This window comes from Apiospora hydei (genome assembly GCF_038363865.1).
Source record: "Apiospora hydei strain CBS 114990 chromosome Unknown utg000005l_segment0_segment0, whole genome shotgun sequence".
Lineage (NCBI taxonomy): Eukaryota > Fungi > Ascomycota > Sordariomycetes > Amphisphaeriales > Apiosporaceae > Apiospora > Apiospora hydei.
Genome location: NW_027117364.1, coordinates 4132469 through 4149658, shown reverse-complemented (window position 1 = coordinate 4149658; position 17190 = coordinate 4132469). Strand labels below are relative to the sequence as shown.

The window sequence follows — 17190 nt, the reverse complement described above, 5'->3', positions numbered from 1 at the left end:
AAAACCTGAAGGAAAAGTTGGGTATCATCAAGTCTCATTACTTTCTACAGCAACAACAACGTGTGTGCAATCTCTAGTCTATCAAGCAATGCATGCAACCGAATGATAATCCCGAAGCCCAAACGCGTACCAGATCAGTCCAGCAGTCTCGGCAGAAAACACAAGTTTTCTCATTTTGCAATTTTCATGCCACATGTACCCAACGTTGCCCCCGACTCAAACCACCATCCGGAGGTTGGCAGCACCGTATCCCAATTGTCAAGTACGTGTGCATTGATCACGGACATTGTACCAAACGTATTGCACTTCGCAGCATTTCGAACAATTACCGGCCAAAAACCATAAGTTCACACAACACGAAAGACCATCAGATCAGATACCAAGATGCATTTCATTGCATCTATGAGACATCATCAAGGGCAGAAAGCCCAAGACGCCAGCTTTCCAGTTCCCTGCGGTAACAATCTTGCAGCCCATCATGCTGACGAGATGACAATGCCTTCAATCAAAGACTGAAATATGGCAGGAAAAGGGGGACAGGTCGTGTCCGCAAAGATGATGCCGTCGCCGTAGCTCTGTGTTTCAAGAGTGCTACTCTCAATTCCGTGGACGCCCGACAACACTATCAATAGTGCTGAGTTCCCGGAATCAAATGCCGATGAAATCAACGATGCCAATTGAGGGAACCGAAGCTGCCAATCGAGCCATATCCCTGATTGCGGCAACGCTGTTGGTGAAAGGAGAAGAAAGAAGCGTGTAATAGAACCAGCAGCGCGAACTTGCAAATGGAATCACCCTCATGCGTCGAAATTGCTGCGGTAAACGACTTAAACTCCATAACTCCGAATCAATAACGCCCATCCCATTATTTTTCTTGAGGCGTAAAGCCTCGAATTTCTCAAAGAGTGCTGCATCCCGAAGCATTTCCTTGATGTATAGCTGGTCATCGGGATCGGCGGCCACGCCACCATCCGAACCATGCAAGCCATCTGCATATTCTGCTGCGTACCTACGCAGCCGCTGCTGGGCAGATTTAGATCCCAACAACGACTAATTGGTAGGGAGTTTGTTCAAATCGCCAGCGCCCTTCGGCTTCAGCCACGACGGGTCGATAAGCGCCTCGCGCTCCGCGTAGAGGAACTTGTAAGCCGTCTTGATGGTACCGTCGCTCACACCCGCCACAGCCGCAATATCCCGCGTACTCTTGGGCTCGCCCATGAGGTTGGAGGCCATGTAGATGCAGGCGGCGGCGACTGACAGCGGCGAACGTCCCGCGAGGTTCTTAACCGCGGAACTCTTCTGGGCCAGTGCCTTGGAGATCTTCTCCATCCGGTGAGGCATGAGGAAGTTGAGGTTACTGCAGTAACGGCCGCAGAGGTCCTCGGCGCTGGTGGTGTTGGTGTTCTCGTAGCTGTCGAGGGGATTGAGGAGGGAGTTGGAGGTGTTGTTCTCGCGGTGGCCCTGCAGGAACTTCTCGAGCTGCTTGAAGGTGCGGCCGATCTCCTTCTTGGACACGTTGGTGAGGGCGAAGATTTCGCGGAACGTCCGGGGCACCTGGGCCTGGCGACACGCGATGAAAATGCAGCCGGCGACAATAACTTCCTGCGGCTTTCCCTTGAACAGCTTCGCGTCGTCCGTCATCTTGAAGATGTGCTTGGCGCTATCTTGCACAGCCTTGGGGATTTCGATGTTGTCGCAAAGCGTCGAGATTTCGCGGTAGGCGTTGAGGAGACCCTTGGTGGCCTTGTCGTTCTGGGAGCGGTTCTGGGCGCGGTGGAGCTCGCGGGCGCGGCTGCCCTCACCGAAGGCGATGCCGGTCTCGAGCTGGGAGCCGTTGAGGAGGGGGTTCATGGCGTCACCGACACGCGAAGGATCGTCGCCACCTTGGTCGTCGTTGGCGAAGGTGCGCCACTCGGATCGTGTGTCGATGATGCGATCGCCCAAAACCAGACCGCAGTCGCCGCAGACCATGTCGCCGGCCGAGAACTCCTCCATCAGATTGGCGGGGTTGATCTGGCAGTCGGGACAGACGAGGATCTCATTCAGGTTCTCCTTGTAGCCGCCTTGAGACGAGGCGCCGCCGCCCACGTTGGCCATCATGTTGGCGTCGGCCGCACCGCTCGCAACTGCCATGTTGGTCGGAATGGATCAGTCGCCGTAATATATATAGATCGCAGAGTTGGAGAGAGTGTATTTGGTGCTGTTGAACGAGTGTGGTTTGTTTTGGTCTGGGTGGATGGCGATGGTGATGGGGATGGAAATGGCAAGAATTGTCAGCAGCTTACCTCAGTAGAAACTGGTCAGTTATCGAAGGTTGACGTTGCTGCCTCGGCGCTATTTTTGGATGAGTCAGCTGGACCGTTCTCTTGGACTGTGACTAAATTGGGAAGCGCGTGGAGCAATCTGGCGGAAAAGTGGAATCATTCAGTCGCATCCAGACAAGTGCTCTCGTTGGCTATCTCGCACTGAGCACATCACATGCGACGACAGGAATTGATGGGATTGATAGATGGCATGGAAACTGATCATCGGCGTGGAGTGACTTACTTGTACCGAAGCAGTGTATGCGTGCACTAGTCTCAGGCAATCTTTGCAGCGGGAGTGAGTGCTGAAAAGTCCTGGGTTGGACAAGCAGTTGAGTTCGGCAAGAACTGCGAGGCAGAAGCAATTGCTGATGAGGTGAGATGCTGGCAATGCTTTATGGACCAGCAACCTTATAAATAACCATTCAATTGATCTTTTCTGGCCCTGGCAGGTAGATGAGAAGGACAAGAGACACCAGGTGAGGTGAACCAAGACATCAATCGGCTTTACGACTGGTGTTTGGCAGAACAAGAGGAAGGGAGAAAGGAAGCTTTGGCAAACACCGCCTGGAAGTGAATGCCTTTTCGCATTGTTCGGTGAGTGGCAGATCGGTGAATGCCAGATTCGATTGATATCGCCAGTCTCAACAAAGGATGTCCCTAATGTGAATGCCATTCAATGGAGTAAGTGCTGTCTTTTATTATTTTTGTACTCAGAGGCTGTTTACTGCTGAGGTTTTCCCCACCTAGGCAAATATCAAATTCCCTTTTTGAGCCGCCAAACACATAATGCTGTGATCGATCTGTCTCCGTCAACTCCAAACCCCCATGGAAAGAATCTCTCCCTCTCCCATGTATCAAGAAACGCCAATTGACCAAACATGCCCTTGTCTAAATCCCACAAAGAAACCCAAACCCCGATTTTGATTGATACCTTACCAAACGCCATCCAAGATGCCCCCCAAACTCCAAACAGATCAACCAATGCGATTTCACAATCAGGGTAGGAAGAAAACGTATGTCCAAAACACCATAACACCATGTATGAGACCCCGCTGTTACAGTAAAGTAACGAGGAAAGATTTGGGGGTGGAGTTATGTCACAGCCCGCCGCCCAGCAACGTCCGTCACCACCAGCGTCCTGGGCAGCTTGGCCGGCAACGGCGCCCGCTGCAGCTCCGGCGAGAACGCCGGGTGGCCCCGCCCCAGCGTCGCCGGGTCCTGGAGGCTCGAGGACCGTATCCGCCCGGTCTGCGCCTCCAGCTCTTTCCAGTCGCTCGAGGACATGGGCTTCTTCTGCGGGGCCGGCTCGTGTTCGTTGTCGTCTTCGCTGTCGCAGTCGTCATAGCGGTATTGTCCGTGACTCCTACTCGCTGAGGCTCCTTCTGCTCTGCTGGTACTTGTTGATGCTGTGGGGTGTTGCTGGTCATGGGCAGAAAGCGCCGTGTAAGCATGCGGTCTCGAGAAACTGCTTTGTTGTTGTTGTTGCAGCTGCGGCTGCTGCTGCGGCAGATACGTGGTGGAATCTGCCCCCATGACCGAACCGCCGTACGAGCTCCAAGACTCCCGACTAGCCCGCGCCTTGCCGATCAGCTGCGAGCGCTGCAGCTCTGCCGTCTCGTCGGATCGTTGGCAATGGCTCTTACCCAGGCCGGGCCACGGCCGCTCGAAGCTGCCTTCTCGGCTGTGGGTTTGGCGGTAGTAGTACTTGCTATTGTGCTGCTTCACGACCGCGGTGGCGTTGACACCGAGGCGTTGATGATGGCGTTGCCGTCTCCGCATCAGAGTGACGCCGACGAAGCCGATGAAGGTCACGGCGAGGAACGAGGCCGCGGTGATGGCTACGATCACCCACGGCGCGAGCGACATCGAGGGCTTCTCGCCGCCGGCGTTGTTGGGGCCTGCGAAGGCATCGTTTTCGGCAACGTTTTCTCCCCTGTTGTTGGTGCCATGACAGGCGAAGGGGGAAGTATAGAGTGTATGTATATGCGTGTAAGTGTGCTATCAGATGGGTGAGACTCTCTATGGATACGGGAAGGAGGACCCCGCGTAATGGAGGAGTTCTGGCCAAGCAATAAGTAAGGTGGGATACCGCACGAAGGATCGTAAGCCGATGACGATGCGATGGTGCAGATTCACGAGAGTGGGGGAAACGGTATAAGTAAGAAAATAATGGAGTGAATCGAATCCCTCCGCCGGAACGACTCTAAGAATGACGAATACTCCAGACTTACTACTCTATCCACAGCTGTGCCGCGGGGGGAGGTGGTGGATTCAAATACATCCCCGGGCAGGTATAAGCCAGGGTATATCATGGGGGCCAGTCGGTCGGTCCTACTGCGTCGTTGTTGGCGATGAGTCTGTGTGTGTGTGGTTCCATCCATCTACATATCCATGCACCTTGCGCCTACTTACATATCCATGTCTTACTTGGACTTAGACAGGGCATACGGATATACGAGAGCCTAGACGAACCCCTTTCTTTCTCTCTGTTTGCTCATCTCTGCCTCGAAGGGAAACACAAATGGTCACGTTCACATCGGCGAAGGGAATCAAGGGAACGAACGCCCGCGCCCAGTAATCACGCCCCACGATTTCTATAATTGGCTGCATCAGTCGACCGGACCAGTCCCTTGCCGTATGCCTTGTCCCGTTACGGATCTGCGGGTTAGTGCCTACCTCCTACCTATGTATTCCCTACATGGTACATGCAATGGCAGCAGAGGACGGCGACGAAAAGCAATTGGCCCAACAGGCGCGGCCCCAGTAAGCGCAGCAACCAAAGGTGGTGAAAAGCAACGACGAGGATTGGGGCGCAATGGGCAATGAGCAAATCCAAATCCGAAATATGCAGGGATCGACGCAAGCGAACGAACTCACCCACTCACCACCCACTCTTTCCCGCACAAGGCGAGGGGATATGCAGCCGACCAAGACAGGCATTTCCTTGTGCCTTCTGGGCAGACAGAGCTAAGCTGAACGGGAAACAATGAGACCGGGTTCTTGAATCGGGTTCTTGCTTGGAAATCTGATCCATCGTTCGCTCTCCCAAAAATACTTCACGTAATAATCACTCCGAGCCGAACTGGGATGCTGGACCACAGCCCCAAAGTATGAAATCAATAGTCGTTCCGGAGCCTCTCCCTTGCATCATCCTTTCCACATTCCACATGGGCAATGACGGTTGAATCCATACATGAATGGCTTGGGGAAAACGCATATTCATTGGGTCAATACGCCGGATGTGCAGATCTGCAATTTGCAATTTGACGCAGGATGCAAGTGACAGGCAGACACAAGTGGGCAGTGAGCGGCACAGAATGAGCGAGTGCCAGAGTTACTCATCAATCATTCGTGCGTGGTACAGCAGAAAACGCTCGCTCGTTCGCTCGCTCAAAGTGGCCGCGGTTTGCTTGGCCCTGCATGCACCACATCAAATACAATTGATGTACAGCAGACCAGACACACCTGAGGGCGCAGTGTCATAATGCTACCTAACCTGCAGCAAACGTATTACCAAATCATATAATTCGTGAGGCAGTGAGCGCTCCCGTCCCGCACCACCACCACCAACGCAAGCAAATCAAGCGATTTAGTTGAGACCGGCCCGGTAGGTAGGGTGGTATATAGGCAGGGTATCGCAAGTTATTGACAGGTTCTATATGTAAGGCAGAGGGACCGAGTCGCATGACAAGCCCAACCAACACTGCCTACCTGGGCATACAAATATGCCATTCCATGCAAAACACCCGACGCGGCTGTACTGGAATTTCGCTTGCATCCGGTTCCAACTAGATGATCTGTCACTTCGGCAGTTCAGCTTCGGATATTCAAAGTGCAGGATTACTCAGTTGGTCCTACAAACTGGATTCCTTCAATCTCCTAAAGGACCTCATATCCAACTACGCTTTGGGGTCGGTGGAGGCGCCTCAAGGCGTCTAGGCGTCTAGGCATCTAGGCGTAATTACCTTAACTTCAACTTATCGGACAGTCCCCTTCGCCTTCAACCCTCGATCTCGCTAGGCTTGAAGCCCAGGATGCCGCCCAGCACCTCGTCCGTGTGCTGGCCCAGCGTGGGCGGCGGCGTGCGGATCGACGGCGTGCTCTCCGAGTACTTGACCGGCGTGTTGACCATCCGGATGGGCCCGCACTCGCTGTGCTCCATCTCCACGACCATGTTGCGGGCCCGCGTGTGTTCGTGGTTCAGGGTCCCTTGCACGTCGTTGACGGCCGCGTAGGGCATGCCCTTGCCCTCGAAGACGTCGAGCCACTCCTGGGTCGTCTTGCCCACCGTGAGGGCCTCGATCTTGGCTTCCAGCTCGTCGCGGTGGGCGACTCGTTGCGCATTGACCGCGTACTTGGGGTCCGTCTTCCACTCGGGTCGCCCGACGCCGTCGCACAGGATACCAAAGAGCCTGTCGTTACCACCGCCCAATAGGATATCCCCGTCCTTCGTCTTGAACGACTTGTAGGGGACGATGGATGCTAAAGCTGATGTTAGCGCGACCAAATAGCTTGGCGCCCCCAAAAGGACCCAGATGTAACTCACGATGCGCAGTGCCCCATCGGCCCGTGTCCTTCTTCCCACTAATCAGACAGCTGCTTGCAATGTTGGCCAGCGTAGCCGTCTGGCAATCACTAAGCGCAACGTCGATGTGCTGACCCCGGCCCGTCTTTCCCCGCGCCAGAAGCGCCGCCATAATGCTATTGCTCGTGTAGAGACCCGTGGTCAGATCCGTAACGGCGACGCCGACCTTGACGGGCGGGCCGTCGCGGGCGCCCGTGATGTGCATCAGGCCGAACTCGGCCTCCACCATGACGTCGTACCCTGCGCGGCTCGCATAGGGCCCCCGTCTGCCCATATCCCGTGATGCTCGCGTACACGAGCCGCGGGTTGATTTTATGCAGCGTCTCGTAGTCCATGCCGTACTTGGCCAGGCTCCCCGGCAGGTAGTTCTCGACCAGAATATCGCATTCGGCCGCTAGCTTGTGCAGGATCTCGACGCCCTCTGGATGCTGGAACGAGAGCCCTAGGGACTTCTTGTTTCGGTTGACGGCGAGGAAGTAGGCGGCTTCGCCGGGCCCGTCTTGCGCGGAGTCGGAGGTGTAGGAGGCGTAGGGCGGGCCCCAGGCGCGCGTATCATCGCCGCGGACGGGGTGTTCGATCTTGATCACCTCTGCACTTGTAATGGTATGAGCTGGCTGCTGGGCGTCGTTTCGGACTCGTGAGAGAGCCCGAGATAGTAGGGGTGGGGTGTGGTCTTACCCTAAGTCACCCAGAATCTGTGTGCAATACGGCTACGGAGCGAGGAGGATACTGTCAGTACACCGGAACATCATACTTCTACGTAGGGATAGCAGCAACAGAAGCAAAAGGAAAGAAGACTCACTCCTGCTAGCACTCGTGTCATATCCAGGACGCGATAACCTGCCAGCGGCAGCGTCGAGGAGTTCGCGTCGGCGGCCATGGAATAAGGTCGCTGGAAGAGCCCACGTCGCGCAAATGCCCGTGGGAAGGTCTTGAGGCCATAACTGGCGCGCACAAGACTGCGGTTGAACATCTTGACTTATCTAAAGGCAATTCCGCCTTCGGTTTATTGCTTACTGCCCGAGCGGCCTCCTTTTCGATGTTTGTCGGCCGTCGTCGCCGCGAAGCTCGGGGTCGTCGAACGCTAGCTACGTCAATTTCGCCTTCGTGTGGCTCAGTAGCTTCCGGCCTCCCGATAATGTCGTCATATACTTGTGCGAATGAATGAATGAATGGAAAAGAAGGGAGACAGATAGGTACAGTTTCATCAACCCTCGCCAATTGACGTGAAGGAGCAAGTAAAGACAGGCATCGCGGGTTTCGGAGGTCGACCCATTCTTGATTCCGTAACCGCTTTACGGGCCTCGGCTTTGGCGGTCTTTGGAGGGGGAGGGGGAGGGAGGTTTGGGTTAGCGGCAGTGGGGGGTTCGTTCTGAAATGGGTGGTTTAATGGAGGCGTCCCGCATCGTCGTTTTTGATCGCCCACCCGTCGAAAACCCCCCCACAACACAAGCTGTCAAAACGGCTCGAAACCGCTGCTAAAATTGTCAGTATGGGAATGTGGTAGTTTGACTAGATTCCCATTACCTGCTACTGATATACATTAGGTATGTAATCAGCTCGATGTGAGTGGCTGAACACATCATGTTGTTGTTCTTGAACTAGTAACTCTGCACACAGTCCAGTAGCACGTTAGGTAGGTGACTTCGGAATTTTACGTCTGCAGGTGGTTGGCGATTGTGTCGAAGATCACTACTCATGATATTTCATAGCTATGATGGGTTGACAGAGCTTGTATTCATTGTTGCATAGAAGTCATGGGAGCAAGGATAGACGCAACACCCAAAAAGCCGAACAAGGGTGGACGTAGCCTGATTGGCTCAGTACAGCACAAACAGTGCAGAATGAGACATCATTCTGATGATGATGGTACTCAGTGACCAATGGCTGTCTGGTAAAGGATCATTGCACTAGAGTACAACCATAAACACCGTGGCCACCTGAAATCAATAGGTGCCACCCATCTCGTCCCATTATGGGATATAAATCAATGCGCTTCGTTATCCGGTTCCAAGCAATCAAGTAAGCAGGCAGTACAACACGTCGTTACTGTTTCCTCCACCTTGAACTCTTCATCTTCTGCTTCCTCATCACCAGGCCTTAAGCATGTCCCACGACGGGGCAGACGGCACCGGGAGCCGCATTGGCGACACTGGGATGCTCAGTGACCTTGTCCTTGTGGTGGCCGATCTTGGCCTTGGTGACGGGGCACTCGGCGTCGTCGCCCTTGCCGGCGGTGGCGGGGTGGTCGGGGGCAGGATGGTAGTGACGGAGCCGACGACGGGGCAGACCTTGTCGTCCATGGCCTGGCTCTTGGGTTCGTTGACAGTCTTGTTGGAGATGACGGGGCACTTGCCGGCGTCGGGCTTGCTCGAGCCGGCCGGCAGCTCGACGTTGGGGTGCTTGTGCAGCGACGCGTGGTGTTCCGTCTTGGCACCCACGACGGGGCACGTCTGGCCCGGCTTCGACAGGTCGACGTCCGGGTGCGAGGGGGCAGGGTGCTGTTCGTCGTGCCGACGATGGGGCAGACTTCGGGTTGAGCGGAGGCCATCTTGTGTGTATGTAGGTATGTGTTGGTTGAGACGTGTGTGAGTGTGTTGTAGTAGTTCTGGTTCTGGATGAAGATGTAGCGTTGTGGGTTGAACACTCGGTTATGTCCTAGACAAACTTCAGGGGCGGAAGGAGCAAAAGAATGGAATCAACAAAGAAGAGCCTGATCAGGCCACCCTTTCGGGTTTTGTACGAAGAAGCAGCAGCCACATCATCTCCATAGCTAACCTAAGCAGAACAGTCGACTCGAGGCTCAACTCAAAGGGCTGCGTCGAAAAAGGAGGGGTCAAGGGTCTCTATCATGCTAAATCGTCTCACTTACACGCCGCGTTCAGGGCGTCTGCACGACCGGGGTCGAAGCTTGGGAGGTTTGGCCGGGTTTGGCTGGTTTAGGTGACAATCCGCTCCTATGACGTACCCGCTTTGATCCACACCACGTCGTCAGCCAGAACAGCTGTCGTCTTATTGGCCCGGGGCGCTGCTAGCAACTACAAATAGAAACTATCGAGAGCACTGGCAGGTGGATATAGGCGGAGTTGCGTACCTACAGTAAGGTACATGTTGTGCATCGGTGTTCTGCATTGATTTTCATTCTTCCGCAGGTTGATTGATCGTATTGACTGTGTTTAGGCTGTTGACATCTGGATACGAAACATCAAACTCCCAAGATCAGATCGATTACGGGCCGCTGAGTGTATCAACTCGTGTTATGCTTCCAACCTCCAATTCTGACTTTGGTAGCGCAACTCTGCCGAGAAGAACAACCTGGGAGCTCTCGGGTCTTGACCCCGCGAACACAGACCGCATCACACGAAGAAAAAGCAATGCAGACAGGGAGGAAATGGCAAATAAGGGGCAAGAGGCCTTCTTAGATAAGCAGGATGCGAGATCAAGTGATCCTCAAGAATACATGACGATCAATGCAACAGCCATCGATTAGACAGGTCCTCCCTGTCTGCCCTGTGTAGGAGCAGGGCAAATACGAGCGCATGATGTATGTACTAGTCTACGGCTAATGACGGTTGCCAAAGCCTCAAATTCCCTACGCCAGGTAACGCCGTGCTTACTTGGCTTCATAGTGTCTGCCTGCCTTATTCGATGTTCCACAAAAAGGCAAACCTTGGAAGAGAGTGTACAAGGTACAAAGTATGCATGGATGATAGACAGCAGGGCAGGGGAGAAACCAGGTATCGACAAAAGGTAAAAAAGAACTTCGAGGATTACAGAGGATAGAAAGTTGGATGAGAGGCAAAAGAGAAATCAGCCGTTGAACGACTTGCCAATCAAAGAGCGACGCCTGCAGGATTCGAACCTGCGCTCCCGAAGGAAATGCCTAACCTCTATATCCACATTTATGAACATAGCAGGGCATCGCGTTAACCACTCCGCCAAAGCGCCTTTGAGTGCCGGATTGCTTCCGATGCCGAAAACTCTCACAAACGTATCCTCTATACCATCAATCCTGGCAGATCTCCAACAACCACCAACCCATTGCAGCACTGCAGCAGTTTTAGTGCATGTGTTCCTCAACTGCCATAGGGCGACAGATATATTAACAACTCCACCCCCTGATAGTATCACGGCTTTTTTGCAATGTTTCCTTAGGAAGACAATGTTGTGACCAGGCTGGCCAACTTCCGATTCTGCCAACCTGCCAGTGTTGCTGCTTTGGCTGTTCAGGGAGAACAATCAATATGAGCTTGCATCAAAATAGATGTAGCCGAACGCTGCATATGCATACATGCAAGTGTTTAGATACTGGCCAGACCAAGCACCAAGTTCCCATATTCTGCCTCGTCTGGGGTATTACGTATTGCAATTTGCCCCTTTATCGAGGCAAGGCACGGGTTGACCTTCAAGACGATCATGATCTCCATGCTTTGCAGGGCCCTTCCTCGTGAGCAGGACTTCGGAGTACTTCAGAGCAAATGACTCTGGTGTAATTTGTATTGTTGCTTGGATCGCTAGAGAAGCTTGCCTTCATGTGCATTCGACGTCATGTGCTGGGGGTTGCCCCCAGTTGCTGCAAGGCTGGCCGTGAGGACAAACACGGCTAGGCGGCCAGATCATCTGCCTACCTACTTACCTACCCATCCTTGCGAACAAAAGCTGTGGAAGAGCCTGGAACTTGGAGGAGCCAGAAGTTCCTTATTGACAAGTCGGCACCAATGGATCAATGATCATCGCTCCCATACGGCGTAGGACGTGCAAACAAAAGCTCCAAGATAGGGGCTGTCATGAGCTGCTTCACGGCCAATTGATCATACTGCAACCACTTACACATCCGCCTTTCCCCCTGGATGTTGACATTTACCAATAGGTAACACTCCCCCCATCAATCTTGATCAACCCGCCCGTGATGAACCCCGCATCATCGCTCGCGAGGAACATCACCGCCCCCGCGACGTCCCCCGCCCCCGCCAAGCGCCCCAGCGGCGTCGCCCGGCGCATCTCCTCCATCTTGCCCGCGTCGTCGCGCCACGCCTCGCGGAACATGGCCGAGTCGCCCACGCCGCTCGGGTGCACCGTGTTGACGCGGATGCCCAGCGGCCCCAGCTCCGCCGCCGCCGTGAGCGCGAGCCCCCGCAGCGCGAACTTGGCGGCCGAGTACGCGATCAGGCCGGGCGTCCCGCGCAGGCCCGCGACGGACGAGGTCAGGACGATGCTGCCGCCGCCGGGGTCCGGTTGGCGTCGCGCATCACGCGGGCTGAGTGTTTTAGGCCGAGGAAGGCTGTGTGAAGATGAAGACGTGAACACGGGAACTTCAGTTTCTCTGGTAGATCCATTTTCTATATCCCATTTCCCGTACGATGTAGACTTGCCACATTCGAGGGGACGCCCGAGAATGGAAGATTGATTCACTTACCCGACCGAACATTGACGCGCATCAACCTCTCGTAGTCCTCCACCTGGGTATCGAAGATGCTCGTCGAGCCGTAACTCACGCCAGCATTCAAGAAGGCGCAATCCAAGCGGCCGAACTTCTGGATGGTCCGGTCCGTGTAGTCCTGGACCTCGGCCTCCTCGGTGCAATCAGCTCGTATACTCAGGATGCGCCGCGACTGGGCATCATCGTCTGCCCCTTGTCCCAATACCTCGCTCAGCTTGGCCACGGCACGGTCGAGCGCTTCGGCGCTGATATCGACCAGGCTGAGATTGGCGCCCTCCTGGAGCATCCGGGCCGCCGTCTCCAGGCCAATCGTACCACCGGCACCAGTGATCAAGACCGTCTTTCCAAAGAGGCGTTGTGCGGGGACGGGTGCGATCCACGACGCCATGTTCTCTGTGTTACTTGGGGTCGGTATAGGTTCAAGAGAGCGAAGAGGTAGTAATACTATCTCGATGAATGGGGTTGAACTGGGTAACTGCTCGTTCCAAGGAGGGTTCTGAAGCGAAGAATCCCCAGTAAGACGAGTCTCTGCATGTCACACTCAATTCAAGCCGGCGTCCTTTAGCCGGAATCCCCTCAGCACCTCCAGGATTTGGGGTTGTGAGATGTCGGAACTGCAGATGATCGGCCCCCATTCGCCAGATTCATATGATCCTACCCATCGGAGCTCGACCGTGAATAACGGATATCAACCTAGTCTTGTATTTGCATATCTACATGTATCCATAAATACTAACCGGGCGTCTGATCGATCGTCTCGAGCATGGTTGTTAGTGGAAGATGCCCAGGTAGGGTCTTCAGGCTTCAGGGATGTTTCCAGGGGTGTGGGGGTGGTTGAAGTTCCCCAGACTTTAGTCCAGCACCTAAATTCTGGTCCGCGCACGCAACTTCCGAGCCACACTTTCCTGCGATCACCTCGATGATGCACACGTTTGCGCGTGCTCTGCCTTGAGACCCGGCTGCAATTGACACCTCCCTACCTGTGGTTCTGATTGATCGCGCATTCCCGTACCTCCCACAATGTCGTCGCGCTTCGTCTCAGGCGGTACGCTACCAGGCGACACCCCCGCCGCCGCCCCCGAGACAACGACAGCAACATCCGCCCCTGCCACAGCCGTCGCCGCCGCGAGCTCACAACCAGCTCCTCCCTCCACCTCCTCGACGACTGTCGCCAAACCCTCGGCCTCGACCTCGAGTACCACCACAGCCACCAACAAAAACGCCGCCGAATGGGCCCGCGTCCAGTCCGAGCTCGAAGCCTCGCGCGCCGCCCGCGAAGCGACGCGCCGCGCCAACGCCGAGGGCGGCGGCGCCGCGGGCGAAGAGAAGTCGCTGTTCGAGGTGCTGCAGGCGAACAAAGCCGCCAAACAGGCGGCCTTCGAGGAGGCGAACAGGCTGCGGAACCAGTTCCGGGCGCTCGACGACGACGAGGTGGATTTCCTCGACGAGGTGCAAGAAAAAGAACGGCAGGAGGAGGAGCGCAAGCGGCGGGAGCTCGAGGAGGGGCTGGGGAAGTTCCGGCAGGCGCAGCAGCATAAGGGACAGCAGAAGGAGGGGGTCGAGGAGGAGGTGGAGGAAGAGGTTGTGCCCACAGAGGATCTGGCGAGCGAATGGGTCGGGGCTGCTGCTGGTGGCGCGGGGCGCAAGAGGAAGCGGGAGAAGGAGGTACTCTTCAAGGGCCTGAAACGCAAGTCGACGAGCGAGGGCGCTCAGGAAAAGAGCACAGCCAACCAAACCGCGAATACCAATGGCGCTGCGAAGACGACACCGCAGGCGTCCAGTACCAGTCCCGCGCCGAAGGCAGAGCAGGTCACTAAGCCGCCTGCCGCCGCGAAGCCGACCGCCCCAAAGCCCGCACTGGGGCTGGTCGCCTACGGCTCGGACGACGACGACGACGATTGAAGGCAGAGAGGGCAAGCACAATGGTTATTGCATATTCAAGCGACACATATACATCAGCCCTGGCTCCGTGCAAGAGCCACCTTCGGCATAGTAAGTAGACTACAGAGTCGCGTTGCCTGCCAGTGATCGTGTGTTGCCTACATGATCTGGTTTCACTGGGTATGATTGCGGACAGCTGTCATCCCAGGCAGCTGCCAGCTTCTAAGACTCCCAGATAAGACAGCTAGTCTGCCAGAGCTGCCCACTTCCTCCGAGCACAACCGTAATTAGAAGGGAACGGAGACAAGATCAGAGCTCGTGCTAGATCCAAGGATACCACCACGTCCTATCTCATAAAAGGATCGGTACCTGCAGAACAGCTACTTTTTGCAAAGAGAAGATGATATCATACAACGCCTTAGGATCAGAAGTAAGAGTGCTTCAAAGTTACTATGCGATGAAGCCAGTTCAGAAACCTTGACTACCAAGTAGAGCAAGAGCAGAGAAGGGTCATTGGTATCATTGGCATTTAGGAGTTGTGTGTGTGGCTGTATATAGTTACAGAGACTATACGTGAAGTCGTTTTGAGCTTTGCTTCTCTTGCGAAGCTCCTTCATCATACCCTTCCATCTATCAGAACATTTCCATGTCCACCGATTTTCCGTCTATATGTTAGGGTTGCGATGCGTCAGCTTTGTAGCTGCTGCACCGGCGGCGGTGTTTCTGTTGTTGTACATGGTTGATTGCTGTAAGCAGTCTCGGAAGTACAGGAGAGGTATCTTAGTGTTACATATTATAAACATGGAGCATTTGCATGCCCGTCTGATATCAGAGATCTGAATGTGTTGTGTCTTGTTTTGCGATGCGTCGTCTCAAGCTCACCATGCTACTTTCATCACAACTTATTCTTGGGAAGACCAAGGTCTCGGCTCGGGGTCCGATACGGCCCAATGGTAGAAAGTGCGAAGACTGCCCTTGATCCACCCTCGATCTCCGCCTCGGGGACGACGATCTCTCTCGCCGCCTTCTCGTCCTCGGGTTGCAGCTCGAACCGGCGCATGCGCGTCGCTATACGGGAGTCCAGGACAACGGGTTTCGGCCAGATCTTCTCGGCAGGAGTGGCAGGCACTTCCTCGCCCTCCTTCGGCGCCTCGTCCGCTTTCCACACATCCTTGTGCCAGTCCTTCTCGGCTTCCTGGAGGGCGGTCGCCTGTTCCGACTCGGCTAGGCTCTCGCCTTCTCGGTACTCGCGCGCGGTCGCAAAACAGACGGCAGCGACTTCGCGACCGATGTTGTCCGCCATGGCGCGACGGTTCATGAAGCGCCCGAGTCGGGTGAAGGTGCCCATGAAACCGAGCACGTGAGGGAAGGGGATGGGGGCGGAGGGCGAGAACTCGGCGGGGATGAACATCGGTAATGATGCTGTCGCATAGTCGTCGGTGGTGTTGTAGGGTTTGGGCTGCTTTGGTCGGGCCGCCTTCTCTTCTTCTTCCTTCTTCTTTTCCTCCTCGGTCTTCTCCTCTCCCTCGACAGCAGGAACGTCTGGTTTTATCGCGGCAGGCTCCGGGGGGCGCCACCAGGGGTCCGAGCCAGCCTTCGTGTAATCCGCGAATGTACTCTTTCCATGTGTGACGGCCAATGACGACATCGCCCTTGACACCCTCGAACTCGGGCGTCTGGTGCCGCTTCCGGACCGCCTTAAGAATCTCCTCATTTGTGAGCTCCTCCTCATTCGTGATAGTCATCTCCCCACCCTCGGCATCCCTACGCTGTCGCCGTATCTTCTCCGCCACGGCGGCGCGGACGTCGCCCTGCTGCCTGCCCTGCACAAACTCCCAGTCGAGCCCCGACGCGGCCAGGACGGGTTTCACGTACTCGCTGAAGTGGTCCTGGGCGACGCGCAGGCCGTCGTAGGGCGGGCTCTCGAGGTAGATGGTGAGCTTGCGGGGCATCTGGGCCGGGTTCGAGATCAGCTCCTTGCCGAGGTGCGAGACGGCCTTGCTCCAGCGCGCCGTCGCGCGCTTCTTCTCGCGCTTGTCGTAGATGATGGCACCGCTGAAGGTCGCCGTGACGGCCCAGAAGATCAGCCAGTTGCGCCCCGGCAGCTTCTTGGGCATGTTCGGCAGGCCCATCATCTTCCAGACCGGGTTGGGCTTCGGGGCTTTGTACGCTGCCGCCGCCGACGCTGCGGAGGGTGTTGGCGTCGGGTTGGCTGCTGGTGCTGCCGCGGGGGCAGCGGGCGCAGGTGCTGCTGGTGCCGCGGGGCCAGGCGCAGGAGTGCTGCCCGTGGTCGGCTTTTGGTCGGCCATGGTTGCAGTAATCTGAGGTCGCTGTGCTACTCCAACAGCTTCGAGAGTAAAACCGCAGGGTTTCGAAGATGTGCTGGTCGTTCGATCCTTGCAACTGGGCTGCAATGCAATTCTTTGGTGGAGCATCACCTAGCTTTGCTGACGATCCAGAAATTTTGGACGGAAGTCGGAAGCAAAGTTGCCTATCGCCTATCTCAAATTGATGGGGTTCCAAAGGGCCTAGAAGCTCCCATCGCTCAAGCCTCTAGCGCATCGCCTACCGCAGTGGGGGCCTGGAGGAACCCCCTGTGCTAGCTGAATACCAAGCTTCTCCAGGCGCTTACAGTGCAACTCTACCCCACATCCACACCTGAACCCCTCGACTTCATGATGCACTCTTGACAAATGGGCCAAGACTGCCGGTGAGGTCAATTGGTAGTGGCCATATTGCCAATTGAAACGAGGAAAAGAAACCCGGGAGAATGAAACAGGTCGCCACGGCTTTCTTCGCCTCGAAACTCCCCAATTAAATTGCAGAGGACCATGCCCTGGAGGCCATCAATGCCGGTGCCGATTGAGCCGGGATGTGTTCAAGCTTATTGGAGTCGTGATATTGTTTCCCGGTTTCACCAGATCATAGCCCAGGCCTGTAGCTGAGCTTTCGGAACACCCAGGCCCAACTACCAGACA

General features: G+C 55.4%; 7 protein-coding genes across 7 annotated transcripts; 1 reads left to right on the top strand and 6 right to left on the bottom strand.

Annotated features, from left to right (window-relative positions):
* Positions 1-1050: 1050 nt before the first annotated feature.
* PG997_006774 (cyclin-like protein) lies at positions 1051-2133 on the bottom strand (the record flags this gene model as incomplete). Its single annotated transcript, XM_066811089.1, has 1 exon — positions 1051-2133. One exon carries the CDS (start codon positions 2131-2133, stop codon positions 1051-1053), a length of 1083 nt encoding a protein of 360 aa, XP_066670012.1.
* Positions 2134-3398: 1265 nt separating this feature from the next.
* PG997_006773 (uncharacterized protein) lies at positions 3399-4172 on the bottom strand (the record flags this gene model as incomplete). The annotated part of the gene is made up of 1 exon (XM_066811088.1): positions 3399-4172. The coding sequence occupies one exon, from the start codon at positions 4170-4172 to the stop codon at positions 3399-3401; it is 774 nt and encodes a 257-aa protein (XP_066670011.1).
* A 2134-nt stretch (positions 4173-6306) lies between these two features.
* On the bottom strand, positions 6307-7864 carry PG997_006772 (uncharacterized protein; the record flags this gene model as incomplete). The annotated part of the gene is made up of 5 exons (XM_066811087.1): positions 6307-6788; positions 6853-7157; positions 7186-7485; positions 7570-7601; positions 7694-7864. The coding sequence occupies 5 exons, from the start codon at positions 7862-7864 to the stop codon at positions 6307-6309; spliced, it is 1290 nt and encodes a 429-aa protein (XP_066670010.1).
* A 1127-nt stretch (positions 7865-8991) lies between these two features.
* On the bottom strand, positions 8992-9442 carry PG997_006771 (uncharacterized protein; the record flags this gene model as incomplete). The annotated part of the gene is made up of 3 exons (XM_066811086.1): positions 8992-9117; positions 9162-9392; positions 9422-9442. The coding sequence occupies 3 exons, from the start codon at positions 9440-9442 to the stop codon at positions 8992-8994; spliced, it is 378 nt and encodes a 125-aa protein (XP_066670009.1).
* Positions 9443-11751: 2309 nt separating this feature from the next.
* PG997_006770 (2-5-dichloro-2-5-cyclohexadiene-1-4-diol dehydrogenase) lies at positions 11752-12719 on the bottom strand (the record flags this gene model as incomplete). Its single annotated transcript, XM_066811085.1, has 2 exons — positions 11752-12172; positions 12304-12719. The coding sequence occupies 2 exons, from the start codon at positions 12717-12719 to the stop codon at positions 11752-11754; spliced, it is 837 nt and encodes a 278-aa protein (XP_066670008.1).
* Positions 12720-13351: 632 nt separating this feature from the next.
* Positions 13352-14233, top strand: PG997_006769 (uncharacterized protein; the record flags this gene model as incomplete). The annotated part of the gene is made up of 1 exon (XM_066811084.1): positions 13352-14233. The coding sequence occupies one exon, from the start codon at positions 13352-13354 to the stop codon at positions 14231-14233; it is 882 nt and encodes a 293-aa protein (XP_066670007.1).
* An 874-nt stretch (positions 14234-15107) lies between these two features.
* On the bottom strand, positions 15108-16521 carry PG997_006768 (mitochondrial import inner membrane translocase subunit Tim54; the record flags this gene model as incomplete). The annotated part of the gene is made up of 2 exons (XM_066811083.1): positions 15108-15773; positions 15859-16521. The coding sequence occupies 2 exons, from the start codon at positions 16519-16521 to the stop codon at positions 15108-15110; spliced, it is 1329 nt and encodes a 442-aa protein (XP_066670006.1).
* Between the last annotated feature and the right edge of the window lie 669 nt (positions 16522-17190).